The sequence below is a fragment of the Mytilus californianus genome, unplaced genomic scaffold (genome assembly GCF_021869535.1).
Source record: "Mytilus californianus isolate M0D057914Y unplaced genomic scaffold, xbMytCali1.0.p SCAF_5, whole genome shotgun sequence".
In the NCBI taxonomy this organism is placed as follows: domain Eukaryota; kingdom Metazoa; phylum Mollusca; class Bivalvia; order Mytilida; family Mytilidae; genus Mytilus; species Mytilus californianus.
This window is the reverse complement of record NW_026262701.1, coordinates 34,389,537-34,404,252: the sequence shown is the minus strand read 5'-3', so window position 1 is coordinate 34,404,252 and position 14,716 is coordinate 34,389,537. Positions and strand designations below refer to the sequence as shown.

Sequence of the window (14,716 nt, the reverse complement as noted above, 5' to 3'; positions counted from 1 at the left end):
TGATTTTTGTATGTAATCGATTGCAATCGATTACTTTAGCAAAAGTAATTACATTACTTTTCGATTACTGTCAATTACATGCTACAAAATTACAAATTAAATAAAGTAAGTTAAACACAAAGTCAATTATGTTGTTCAATGTATGTATAGTGGAAATTTTGAACTTTACAAAAATAGCATTTAAAGCAATGTTTCCAAATTTTATGTTGACAGTTGTTTTCTAGATGGAAGCTCTTACTGTCTAAGGATCCGAAATATTCAAAAATTCTAGAAATTTTGGTTTTCAATATGAATGATTGGTGATAAAGTTCTTGCAATGGCATCACATTGCATCAATCACTTCTTTATATTTTAGGTTATTACCTCCATATTTTTGCAAATTTTTGCTGTCATACTGACTAAAGTTAAGTTTTTTGTTTTTACTCATTATTAACAGCTATATTTGAATATAGTTCATTACAATGTTGAAAGTTTACTCTGAAAAAAAACTATAAAAAAGTAGAATAATTAATTAGTTCAGCTAATTTTAGAGATGAAAATTTATGATTTATAATTACATGCATGAATTAATCCTTTTGTTTTGACAACCTCCCTAATTACAGGCTATAATACTGCCAATGGAGTACAATTATAACCTGGGGCAATATAATGTAAATCTCCTCTTAATTAGACATAATTGAAATCAAAACAAAGTCTTCATCTTATTGATTAGAAGTCTTTGTTCATCTGATTCTGATTAGTAAAGACAAGAAGTTGTTGAGAATTTTGTATACTCATTTCAAAATTATAAACAATTTATATTTTTTGTGCAAAAATTGGATACATGTATCTCTATTTCTGAACAAGAATTTTAATGCATAGCCATTGGTTCATTGTCAAAAGGATTTCGTGTACTTTGTAATTTTTATGTCATAACATTATAATGAATCAAATGTTTATCTATTCTAAGCTAAAATTCCAACTATTATTGAAAATTATGCTTTAAGGAATTTTAATACAAATAAGCTTACTACTGCAATATAGTACAGATTTTAACTTAAGACTTATTTCTTATTTAAATCTATTTTCTTATTTTTATATAAAAGGTCTTAAATTATTGACCAGCAAGAAAAGTCATTTGTTTCAAAAGCTAGATATACAGTATAATTTGATAGATCTGGTTGAAGCAGCTGGAGCCAATAGATAGAAACAAGGCATTTGATAAACTCTTAAGTCATATCAATACATTTTATTTTTATCTGTACTATAAAGTGATGAATACATACATACTTTCAATTAAAATAGATTATATTTCATCAAGCTATTTTACCAAAGTAATCGAAATGTAATCGAAAATTAATCGATGATTACATCATAATTTTTGCTGTAATCGATTAAATTACGATTACATGTAATCGAAAATATTTTCGATTACAGATTACTGTCGATTACTGGAAAAAATGTAATCAATTACAATCGATTACGATTACCCCATCCCTGTAAGTGAATCATGAAATCTTGGTCAAAACCCTAATTTGGAAAATATATGAAATAGTTCACTTCATAATTAACATGTGTACTAAATTTCAAGTTGATGTGACAGCAAACACTTAACCAAAACTTTAACCTGATAAATGGACAGAAGTACAGATGCACAAATGGGAAAATATAATGCCCCACTCCTATCGTATATAGAGCATTAAAACAAATTACACTTAAAACTAACGAAAGCAAGCTCAAAGTTATTACTAGCCTGTCAACACTGAGGTTGTGAGTTCGAATCCAGCACTTGGTAGGTGCATTAGACTCCAATCTTAATTGAATAGGATTGTTAGTTTTCCTACCGAAGGTTGGTGGTTCTCTCTATGGACTCCGACTTCCTCCACCAATTAAAAATGACCGCCACAAAATCGCACAATAGTGTTGAAAGTGGTGTTAAACCTTAATCAATCAATCAATATTAAACTGCTGATTAAAAATTACAAAGCCCTGCACTGAATATGCAGCAACATCATACATTATAGAACAGTACAGTACATGCTTAATGTAAACTTCAGACCATATGGCAAACATGTCTACAAGATTTTGATTATCCAGCTCTTTTAGTCTGAAATGTAAAGCTTCATTCAAATAGTTGACATTCCTGTTTTGCATCTGGGATCAAAAATCCAAAATATGTTATTAACCGTAGAGCTTGACACCAAATGGTATCTTAAAAAGTGATAAATGGTAAAATTCAATAAATTCTAAATGCATTTACTAATTTTTAATGTATCTATTGTTATTATTCTACACATTATTAATGAAATATAACATCATAACTTCCTGTTATGATTTATCAGTAGAATTCAATCTCCTTCATTTATATCACATGCAATTTTACATTCAGTTAACAAAAAACATATAAATCATCCAACTAGTATCATATATAATTATCAAAATATGAGTCACATGCATACAAGTGATGCCAGCATTCCGTCTCCTTTTAGAACACTATCTCTACCACAAAGAAAAGATATTTAACACATGTATATCATTCATCCAATCTGTGATGGAACAAGAGGCCAGGCTGGGGGGATTTTACTGACTATCTGTTTCATTTGATTCTTTATCTTTATAAAGTGTCTTTTGAATTCTAATCCATCTCCCTGAAAGTATAAATTAAAATAAGTTTCAAACTGATTATAACGGTAAGAAGTGGAGTCAAATTATCAGATACAGACAAAAATATGCATGTAGCGACCACCTATGTATAGAAAACAATTCAATATGACCATAATTTTTTATTTTATTCAATGAAGCTTTACTGTCTCAATGGTTTCCAGTAGCATACTTGTGTGAGTGTGAGAGGTTGTGGGTTAAATTCCCAACCAGGTCAAATAAAATGTCATGATCCGGTAAACTTCAGCAACACACTCAAAAGTTAATTAGATTGTGATCAACAATCACTGAATGATATATTATTTGTTTTATAATACATTACAGATTCCTAATAAATGTAAAAAAACGTGCAAACAGGACTTAGTTTAGTATATATGGATGCACTGGTTCAATAATTTTGATAACATTATAATTACATAAAACTTGTTTCATATGACTTTAATTGACTGTGAATGTGTATTTTTCACTTTGGGCTCATAATTCTCCAATCATCTAAGCCATGCATTTGTCTGTGGTTAACATTGTAATAAATAGGAATTTCAGTCACAGTTGGTCTGGAATGCACCCTACGATCCTTAACTTGTATCAATTTTTCAATCGCGGATGAAGGAAAATTAACAAAAATTATAAATCAATTGTTTTAAAAACAATTGTTAAACGGTCTTTCCCCTACGAAAGATGATTAATTAATTTTTTGCTTGGTTGGTTGGTTGGTTGGTTGGTCGGTCGATTGATTGATTGATTGATTGATTGATTGATTGCTTGGCACTTTCTCTGTGCGACGCAGATAACTTAAATAACGCCTATATTCTGACCGAACGTGACTGCGTACTTATACATCTCGCACAGCCAAACGGACGCCTGAGATGTCCTCATAAAAATTGATCCTAGCATCATTCGTTTATAAATTTTCTCTAGTTTCTATGTAACCTCGGACTTCCATTTTTCATCCATTTGTTGTGTATGCATTTTGATTGAATTTGTAGGAAAACGGAGTAAATTTTATCTTGGAAGTTTTATTTTCCTTATTTGGATATGGAATGTTTTATTCTAAATTTAGGTCCGCGCGCGAGATGGTGTTGTGAAGTCACGTGACCCTCGAATATATATGTCTGGAGTTAGAATATTAATTTCTTTTCAGAGGAGACCGTTGAACAGAGCACATGTGTACTGATCAGACAAACATGATCACTATTGGTTTTATTATTTACAGGTCATTGATGACGGATCATGCATTCATCTTACGTACACATGTTTACGGGAGCACAGATTTGTATTTTAATGCATGATTAAAAAATTTGATTGTAGGATTTCAGCAATATTTACGAATTTGGGAGCAATTTTTTACGTCATTGAATTTTATTTCTCAATCAAGCGGACCGCGTCAAACAGGAACATGAATTGGAGCCGATTTTTGCAGGAATGAATTTCTATTTAAGAAGTTTGTACATCAGAAGAATTGCATTTTTACAGTAAAATGTACAGGACTGAACTTCAAGGCGAAATGGGATTCCTCAAAGTAGAAGAAAAAAAAATAAGAATAAAAAGGGAGGGGGGAGGGGGGGGATGGGGGAGGGGAGGGGAGGTGGAGGATGGTGGACCTTGGTTGATAAATTAAGATAAGATGCATGTATACATCATGATAGCTGCAAAGTTTGAGGCTATAATTAGTTCATTTTGTTCATTTTACTATTTCAGTGGCATGGAACCCCTAAAACAATGACGCGTACCATTTTGACAAAAACTTTCCAGTTATATCATGTCGCGACTAACATTTTGGTCAAATTTTTTTCATATCGCTTCGGTCAAAATAGGACAAATCATGCAAAGGATATAACGAGTAATTTTATAAAATAAATTTGTCGCTTTCTTTTACGGTTACGGAGGAGATGCAGTCACAAGGAAAACAGTGTTCGGGGAGATAACTCCTACAAACAAAATTGTTCGGCTAAGAATGGGTGAAAATAAAAAGCGTATAAAATGTATGATACTATATAAGAAATATCTAAGCGACATCTTGCGAAACAAAAATTTTACGCAAGAACAAAATTTGGCGGAAGAACATAATAATAATCAGAACAAATACAATAGGTCTTTCCACAGAAAAGTGGAAAGACCTAATAATAATCAGAACAAATACAATAGGTCTTTCCACAGAAAAGTGGAAAGACCTAATAAACAATCTTTGATGAGCGAGTTGGAAAGGAATATGATGTTTATAAAGTATCAAACATTAATTCATGGCCATTATAATATCTTTTTAATGAAGTGATACATTATTTTGTAGAATTGATTAATGTACTCAAGTTAAAAGTGTAGGAAGTGAAAAAATTACTTTGGATAAGTTGGCATAAACAGTTGTTCCTATGAAATATCATACGACCAGTCTACAAATTCAATGGGCTTAGTTCTTAATTCTATTTCACACAACTGGCACTTTAACGAGGAGTGTACTAACAGGCCATAATCGAATTTTGAAAATCGCTAAATCTCACCAGCTGACTGACTTCATGGCAAAGTCAAATCGCTATCAAAATCGGTAAAAGGGAGACAAGTCTCACAGGTAAAAAAAATGGCGGCTGACAAGGAAAATCAAGATTTTCGAAACGACCCAGGACTAATACTGTCAACGATCAAATTAAATAAATACAAAGGCGACTTTGAAAATCCTTGGATATAACTTTCAAAACTATTCAAACTGAAAACTGACCGTCTGTTTAAGTTATCATTTTACGATGATTTTCATCCGAGGATGTTGCGTAATCACTCAGCTGATTTGTTTTATTTTTATTAATTACACAAGTCGATTAATTTTACTATTCGGTAGGTAAAGGGTGGGAATTAACGGTAGATTTATTATATTGATTGACTAAAAATTGAAATATAAAAGGTAGAAAGACAGCTGATGGATAATGTGATTGCAAACGTACGACACTCGACCAGATTGTGATCAGCAGTGGAATTTTTCTCACGACCATTTCGTTGATATGAATGATATCTTTAAAAAATTCGTAAGGGTTCCGCGGAATCCAGTGTCTCGCCTACTTTTGCTGTTAATCGCAGGCTCAACAAAAATGAGGAAAAAAATAAATAAAAATATTCCTCTCTATACTATCTTTTGATTGTAAGTAGCTTCTGTCCAAGTTTGGTAAAAATCCAGGATAGTTTATGAATCTTATAAATGTTTTAAAAACTTAAACTGCAGACGGTATGTAATGTTAACTGGAAGAAAAACAAAGTCCATTTATAAGTAAAATCGAACAAAATTTTAACAAAGTTTCCTTCTAGATACTATGTTTTAATCATAAACAAGCTTCTGTCCAAGTTTGGTACAAATCCAGGATAGTTTAAGAAAGTTGTTAAAATTTTAAAAACTTTAACCACAGAGTGAATGTAATGTTAACTGGCAGAAAAACTAAGTCCATTTATAAGTAAAATACGGAAAAAATGGATTTTTTTTTACAAAATTTACTTCTGGATACTATCTTATGATCATAAACAAGCTTCTTTCCAAGTTTGGTAGAAATCCAGGATAGTTTAAGAAAGTAATTAAAATTTCAAAAACTATAACCACAGAGTGAATGTAATGTTTCTTGGCAGAAAAACTAAGTCCATTTATAAGTAAAATACAGAAAAAATGGATTTTTTTTTTACAAAATTTACTTTTGAATATTATCTTATGATCATAAACAAGCTTCTGTCCAAGTTTGGTCGAAATCCCGGATAGTTTAAGAAAGTTATTAAAATTTCAAAAACTTTAACCACAGAGTGAATATTTGTGGACGCCTCCGACAACAACGACGACGCCGACGGAATGTAGGATCGCTATGTCTCGCTTTTTCGACAAAAGTCAAAGGCTCGACAAAAATGATAGAAATTAGCTCTTTATCGGATAATTAATATGCGATTGAAAGATATTTTCATTTATAGGCTTACAATCTTTAACGATAATCTCAATTTACAACTAACATAATGTCCTGGACATTCAATAATGTTTTACAAAATAATGACAAGTGGTGATATATAAAATAAAATTCCCAGTCGTGTGAAATTCATCAGGTAAACAGGGAGTCATATTTTTTCTGGACTTTAAAAAATAAATTGAGGCAGATGCACATGAATTTAATGCATCATAATCTTGATAATATTACTAGGCTACTCCCTCATGTCCCAATCAACAAATTTTATTTAGAACACATTATGGTATCAATAAATAAATAACAACTATATATTGTCTAAACATTTTTATTAAGAACTTTCTATATATACGTTGTGTACAATAACATATGAAAAAACTGCAAGTATATCTTTTATTGCATATAAAACAATTTCCTTAGTGATAAGCATGCAAACCATTGCAAACCGAAACGGTAATGGAATCTCACTTCTCCAAGAAATTGACCACTTCTCCCTTCTCTCTCATGGAAGGAGTAGTCACTTCTCCCTCTTCAAAATCCTAGATTAGGCCCTGTACTAAAATAATCAAAGTTCAACTTGACGTTTTTAATTCATTTCAATATATATACCTTTGACAATCTGAAGTCCAGCAATAAGTTTTCTCCCATTTCCATCAGGCAAGCTTTAAACACCAAACTAACATTCCTTTTATCCATTGTAGAAACTGTAACCTGTTAAAATAAAACATTATCATCTTTATGTATTAGTGCCCAAATATTTTGTAGTCATGAATGTTTGCGTATTAAAATGAACCAGGGCTTGACAATAATGCTTGTCCTATTGTCCGGTACCAGAGGAAAAAAAAGTCGGACAAGTAAAAGCCATATCAAGCTTGTCCGACGGGACAAGTAAAATCATTCTGTAGAAAATAATTTAAATCAAACTATGATGATCAGAGTAATAAACAAAAAAACGAGAAAGATCAAGAAAAGAAGATAAAAACAAATATTAATTTGACAAGTTTACTTGCGATCGATAATTTAAAACTGGTTCTTCATGTTCTTTGTCAGATACTTTATTATAAAAGATAAAACGCAAACTATTCCCGGAATCCAGTCTTACTGATCGGAATCAGCATGTGCTTTGTAGATAAGGTGACAAGACAGTTCGGCACCGGCACGTTAACGAATCATGTGCCTCATGTGCAGAGTGAGACTTTGGCATTAATGAAAACTAGAACCTAAGTCCTGTGACATGACTAGATTCAGTTGTTCTCGACTCATATTTTTGAAAAGGATATCAAGAGATATAAATCAAATTCAAAAGGATATCAAGAGATATAAATCAAATTCTGTTCTATTGTTTTAGTTCATTTCGTTCATTGAATCAACTTAAAATGCAAAAAAGGTTAATATTAAGATTTTTTATGGACAAGTTACAAATCCATTCGGACAAGTAAGTTTTGGTATGTACTTGTCCTATTGGGCAAGTTGAAAAAAAAGTTAGTGTAGAGGCCTGTGAACACTAGGTGATTCAGTTAAAAACACTAATGGTGGTAATTTTGCAGAATAAATTGAGGTGTTTGTTTAACATCTCATTCTCTTTGTATTTTATATCTTTGTATAATAGTTATTATATGGGTATTATATATCAGGGTTGTTAAACATAATATTATTATCTTCAATCACCAGCAAACACCCATGTCCAACACCAGCATTGGTGATTTTTAATTATTACTCCTGTGTGTACTTGTGTACTGCAATTTGTATTAAATAAATTAAATCCTTAATTGATTTTTAAAATTTGTTTATGAACAAAAATGAACATTGCTAGTAAAAAATATAGAATATAATATAATTTTATCTTAAGCTCTGATTAATGTACATTTCAGAAAAATAAAACTACATGTCAGCAGTTCAAAACGTGATTGAAATTTCAGATTTGTTTTCAAAGTTTGGACAAGCGTAATAATGTTTCCCACCAAATTCAAATACAATATAATGCAATCAACAAATATGTGTCATCAGTTTCATTTAAAAAGGACAAAACATTTGTTTTTAACTTATTTGATGGGAGTTTTTATGCAATATTAAATTTTCAAATCTTTAGACCAGTAATTAGATTCCATAACCACTATGTCATCACAAAGAAAACAGTACATTGAAAATCATCGTGTTAAAATTTATCTCCCATGAAACTGTATCAACTCCCTTTAACAGGTTATTTCTAAGATATCAAAAGCTTTGTATTACCCATACCCTATAATATTAAATACAGAAACAAACAGAAGTCCAAAGTCATGTATCCATATACTGTAAACAAACTTATATTGGCGAGTGACTTATTTTCGTGGGAAGAAAAATAACACGAATATAAATAGCTGCAAATATGTCAATCTTAGATCTTCTCAATCAAAGCGAAATTGGCTGGAAAGGGCTAAACAAGAAAAAATGAACCTACGAAAATAAATAGGTTTACAGTATACATATCACACTTACCATTCCTGGTGAATTTTTCTTCCAGTTATAACCGAGCTGCTGTAGAACTTTATCTAATTCTTCATATGTCTCTTCTCTGTCAGTCTTCACAAAAAATCTTGTCATTCTTCTTACCAGTTTTTGCATTGGGGTCTACAAAAATTCAGATTCTGTATGTAATGCAAACTGACTTCAAAAGGGAATAGAACCTGAATAGTCATATTAGACTGACAGAGGACAAACCTCTCCTGTCCTGAAAATCATACTCTCCTTGGAATGAAATCCATGAATTCAATACTTGAATAAGTTAGAATAATATATAACCTTTTGCAAATCTATATTTCAAAACTAATTCTTTTCATAAGTGTTTATTGCTAATCATTTCTGAATTTTTTTAAAAGGTCTTCTTTTACTGATTGGAAATGTCAATTCAAAGTGATGTATGGAGTCTTGATATAAAAAATGTTGAAGGATTTCAAAACTTTTACATTTCATCGTATGATGCAAAAGTTTTTAATATACTCCTATACAAAAATAATATATGTTTAATCTACAGAAAAAACCTCTACCTGTGACGACCCAGGAGTACCCTGGAACTGTGATGATAACAACATATGATCTGGATGAACTGGCTGTGAGAAACTGAATATATGATTGGTATCATCTGTATTAGTAGGAGTTGTCTCCCCATGATAACCATGCTGGTTATATTCTGGCTGAGAACAGGATATCCGAGACAAGTCACTGTAAAAAGTAATATTGCAATAAAATAAAATCTACATTTTCTCCATTTAAACTTATTATTCTTGCTTTATTTCTTTTGAAAATTTCCTCATTTTTCTCTCCTCATTTCAAACACTATATACCCAACTTTGATGTGGAGGTATAAAAATTCATATGCAATCAGCTAGCGCTGTATCTTTCACATGTATGTTTTATTACACTTAACCAATCAAAAATCTTTCAGTAAATATATTCTAAAGGAGTCCTTAGTTCTTTTATACGTCATATGTGTTTATAGATGTGTACACTAGTCTTTTGTTGTTTTGTTATGTGTTGTTGGGTTGCTGTCTTATTGACAAATATAAATACACCACATTTTCTTTCTTTAATTTATTCATTATTCATTAACATAACCTCATACAGTAATTTGAGTAATAAGCAAGATTAATAAAATTAAAGGCTACACATTTAACAGCAATACCCATGTAACTCAACTCATTCAAAGAGTACATGTATCATCAATTTGTAAAAAAAGTACTATAAATTCAGACAATTATTGCAATGTTTTTATTAATGCAAAATGTGACAGTATCAGGTTTGCAATAATAAAAACTCTCATTCATAATTTCAGTAGTGATTTTCCTTCACAAATTTTTTTTTAATCGCATTACACAGATCACACAATTTTACTAGTAATCAGTGATTCGCAATAATAAATGCATGCATAAATTTCTGAATTTACAGTAATTAACATCAGCAAGTTAAGTACTTTGAGTTTGCTTTCAGTATTTGTGAGCACTCTTTGCTTTTCAGTACTGCTTCTCTTGCATGTTCTTTTATGTACGTTTTGCTAATCTATTGACTAAAAAGGGGAAGGGTTGAGATTTTAAATAACAAGTTAAACCCCACAACATTTTCATGTGCCTGTCCCAAGTCAGGAACATTGTCAGTCGTTGTTGTATGTCAAATGAGTTTTTCGAATTTGGAGAACATGTTTTAATGGCATATCTTTTATTGTTTCTGTTAAATTTCTTCTTTTACAACTTTTATAGACTTTGAGAGCCTGACATATTATATAGGCACCTGACTGTTGTTGAAAACTATATGTATTCCTTTAAATTATTTTTTTTGTTGGGTCAGGCCATAATCTTGCCGGCAAAATGACGATTTAAGTCGCCAAAGAATTTTGAAAATCGCTAAATCTCGCCGGCCGACTGACTTCATAGCGAAGTCAAATCGCTATCAAAATCGGTAAAAGGGAGACAACTTGTGATTGACAAGTCTCACAGGTAAAAAAAAATGGCGGCTGACAAGGAAAATTGAGATTTTCAAAACGACCCAGGACTAATACTGTAAACGATCAAATTAGATAAATACAACGGCGACTTTGAACATCCTCGGATATAACTTTCAAAACTGTTTAAACGGAATACTGACCGCCTGTTTAGTTATCGTTTAACGATGATTTTCATCTGAGGATGTTGCGTAATCACTCAGCTGATTTGTTTTATTTTTATTACCTACACGAGTCGATCAATTTTACTATTCGGTAGGTAAAGGGTGGGAACTAACGGTAGATTTATTATATTCATTGAATAAAATTGAAATATAAAAGGTAGAAAGACAGCTGATGGATAATGTGATTGCAAACGTACGACACTCGACCAGATTGTAATCGGCAGTGGATTTTTTCTCATGACCACTTCGTTGATATGGATGATATTTTTTAAAAAATGATAGAAATAAGCTCTTTATCGGATAATTATTTTGAGATTGAAAGATATTTTTATTTATAGACTTACAATCTTTAACGATAATCTTAATTTACAACTAACATAAATGTGCTGGACATTCAATAATGTTTTACAAAATAATGACAAGTGGTGATATAAATTAAATTCCCCGTCATGTGAAATTCATCAGGTAAACTGGGAGTCATATTTTTCTGGAGTTTTTAAAAATAAATTGAGGCAGATGCACATGAATTTAATGCATCATAATCTTGATAATATTACTAGGCTACTCCCTCGTGTCCCAATCAACAAATTTTATTTAGAACACATTATGGTATTAATAAATAAATAACAACTATATATTGTCTAAACCTTTTTATTAAGAACTTTCTATATATATATATACATTGTGTACAATAACATATGAAAAAACTGCAAGTATATCTTTTATTGAATATGAAACAATTTCCTTAGTGATACATGTGATAAGCATGAAAACACGATGCAACTGAAACGGTACTGGAATCTCACTTCTCTAAGAAGTTGACCACTTCTCCCTTCTCTCTCATGGAAGGAGAAGTCACTTCTCCCTCTTCAAAATCCTACATTAGGCCCTGTGGGTTGCTGTCTTATTGACATATATACTCCACATCTCCTTTTTACATATTGTTTACTATTTAATATGATCAGTAAAGTGGGGCCAACGATTTCATTCATGATAATAATTAAATGCTAGGACCAGAAAACCCAAGATCAAAGGTATTTTTAAATTAATAAGTATGCATAAATAAAGGGCAGAATTTTAAACAAAATGTTGAGAAACACATGAATTTGATTTGATTTGATTTTTGGTGTTTTAACGCCACTTTTAAGCATCGCTTTTTGGCTATTTCGTGGCGGCCAGTTTTTATTGGCGGAGGAAGCCGGAGTGCCTGGAGAAAACCACCTACCTTCCATAGGAAAACTGACAATCCTAGTCAATTAAGATTGGAGTCTAGTGCACCCGCATGAGCGGGGTTCGAACTCAAAACCTCAGTGTTGACTGGCTAGTGATTACAGTAGTAACTACTTAGACCACTCGGCCACCGAGGCCCCACACATGAATTTTAACATGATGTTGTGCAGAAGTTGATAAGGAACATTCGGAAATTTACATTGTAACGTCATTCTTTTATTCTTTTGCTTTTCTGCACCTCATTGTGGCTAACGTAATGCATGCATACATGTTACAACTTTTGTTTCCTTCAAAATGTTAATTTTACATGCCTTTTTTCTTAAGTTTGCATATTACCTATCAGTAGACTTAGGTGATAATTCATTCTTTGAGCAAACTTTCTTGAATGGCCCTGTACCACAAGGAGATCCTGATGGTGAACTTGAAGGCATTCTACTAAAGGGACCTGAAATACAATCATTTAACAGTATCTAAAGGCACTTACTATAGTACAACACACTTTATGACATTCACTTAGATCACAGTTACAACTCTCCCTTTATATTTCATACCTTTCTTGCATTTCCTAAGCAATACATTAAAACAAATTGCCTTACCATCCCATTACTTGTCATTATTCTTTAAGTTAACAGGTATGTAAATGGTCAATCTTGCAGATTTTTATGAAATTTTGCAGGAAACTAGAGTATGTGGAACTGCATATGAAAACCAGCAACAATATATAAATTACTTTAATACTTTTGGAGATATAGCATATATATTTAAGAGCATGTAAACGTCACCACAAATATATATTTATTTTACTTTAAATTGCCTTTTCTCAAAAATCTGTCATATATATCTTTTTTTTAAATCATATGTTATTGCCATCAAAATTTCCTTTTTATTGATATATAGGTGTCACCGATTTTGTTTTTGCTGTATAAACCATTGTAGTGTATATGTTATATATTAGTCAACTGATAGACTATAACTTACCATTTATACTCAAATTTTCCTTATTTGTAAACAGACCTTCCCCATAAGTTCACAGTATGTGTGAAACTTCTGTACTTTTGTAAAGATATTAATTGCATGAATCAGCCAAAATTTATGAAGAAGGGTGATACATCAAATGGTTGCATTTTTATGATGAAAGGACAAAAAACATATTTTTATTTCCTTAACATTGAATTTTATCATTTTCTAAAATATTCATACTTAGTGTCTTTTATATAAAACAAAATGTTGACACAGAGATATGTCTCACCCATGGTAGAAAATTCAGAAAAAAACAATCTGATGGACAGCAATATTTCTAATTAATTCAACTCAATGGACCATGACCTAGTGCTAGGGCCTCGAAATAGTCATCAAACTAATTTTTACTGGTAGTAATGCAACTTCATAGAATAGATCATTGATCTATCACAAGTAGTTCCTATCAAACTAACTTAAGCAGAAAACTTAACATTGAAAATTATTTATTAATTGAAAGTCGCTGGACCATGACCTCAATTTGTAGAAAAGTTTCAAATAAAAATAATAAATTAAATAACTCTGTTGAAATCATATATGTACTAAAAACATTACCAGTAACTTACTTTTGGCTTGTTTGTTGAAGTTTTTATTGAACCACTGATGAGATTTCACTTGTTGAATTGTATATCTTTTCTTAGGATTTTCTACCAGCAACTTTCTAAGTAATGCTGAAATTACATAAGTTCAAAAACTATTTTAAATGTAAGAAAAAACATTTTTTCCCACTTTAATGTGAGAGTTTAATTACAAATCAGTTTTCAGGCACATAGATACAGACGCTTACAACATTAATATAGTTTGTGCCAATATTTGGTTGACTGTTATGGAATATCTGTCACAGATGACCATGAATATGTCAAATTTTCAATTAATTCTATCAACTTTTCTGTGTTCACCATCAAACACAGACCAACCTCAATAAGTCACAGTCAAAGTCGAAAGGACCCGACAAAACAATAAGATTCATCTGCGGTTGCAAGTAACAGCATGGTGCTCAATTTCAAAATTGTACCCTGTATTGTTAATCTGGTATGTTAAGGTGGAAGACATATTATTTCTCCAATTCATTTGCATTGATAGCACATGTAGTATCAAAAAAACAAATTTAATTGTATCAAATATAGACAGAATAAACAGTTCATATCTGATTTTTTATATTCATAAAGATCGAAAAGGAAATATATACTTGTACACAACAACCTTAATAGTTCCACGGTAGCATGATAAACAATGTACAAAAGGTTATGGTTTTGATCCCCATCCATAGCAGG

General features: G+C 31.3%; 1 protein-coding gene across 2 annotated transcripts in view; it reads right to left on the bottom strand.

Annotated features, from left to right (window-relative positions):
• Positions 1 to 2,123: 2,123 nt before the first annotated feature.
• The window catches only part of LOC127701224 (serine/threonine-protein kinase Chk1-like), a 30,120-nt gene continuing 17,527 nt past the window's right edge, over positions 2,124 to 14,716 (bottom strand). Inside the window, exons 9-14 of one of the 2 annotated variants that reach the window (XM_052205043.1) lie at positions 14,009 to 14,113; positions 12,762 to 12,870; positions 9,584 to 9,758; positions 9,036 to 9,167; positions 7,167 to 7,268; positions 2,124 to 2,627 (exon numbers count right to left, since the gene is read on the bottom strand). In XM_052205043.1, the coding sequence (XP_052061003.1) occupies positions 2,517 to 2,627; positions 7,167 to 7,268; positions 9,036 to 9,167; positions 9,584 to 9,758; positions 12,762 to 12,870; positions 14,009 to 14,113 (734 nt within the window). In that variant the 3' untranslated portion in view covers positions 2,124 to 2,516. The remainder of the gene's footprint in view (positions 2,628 to 7,166; positions 7,269 to 9,035; positions 9,168 to 9,583; positions 9,759 to 12,761; positions 12,871 to 14,008; positions 14,114 to 14,716) is intronic. The other variant, XM_052205042.1, reaches the window with a different exon arrangement.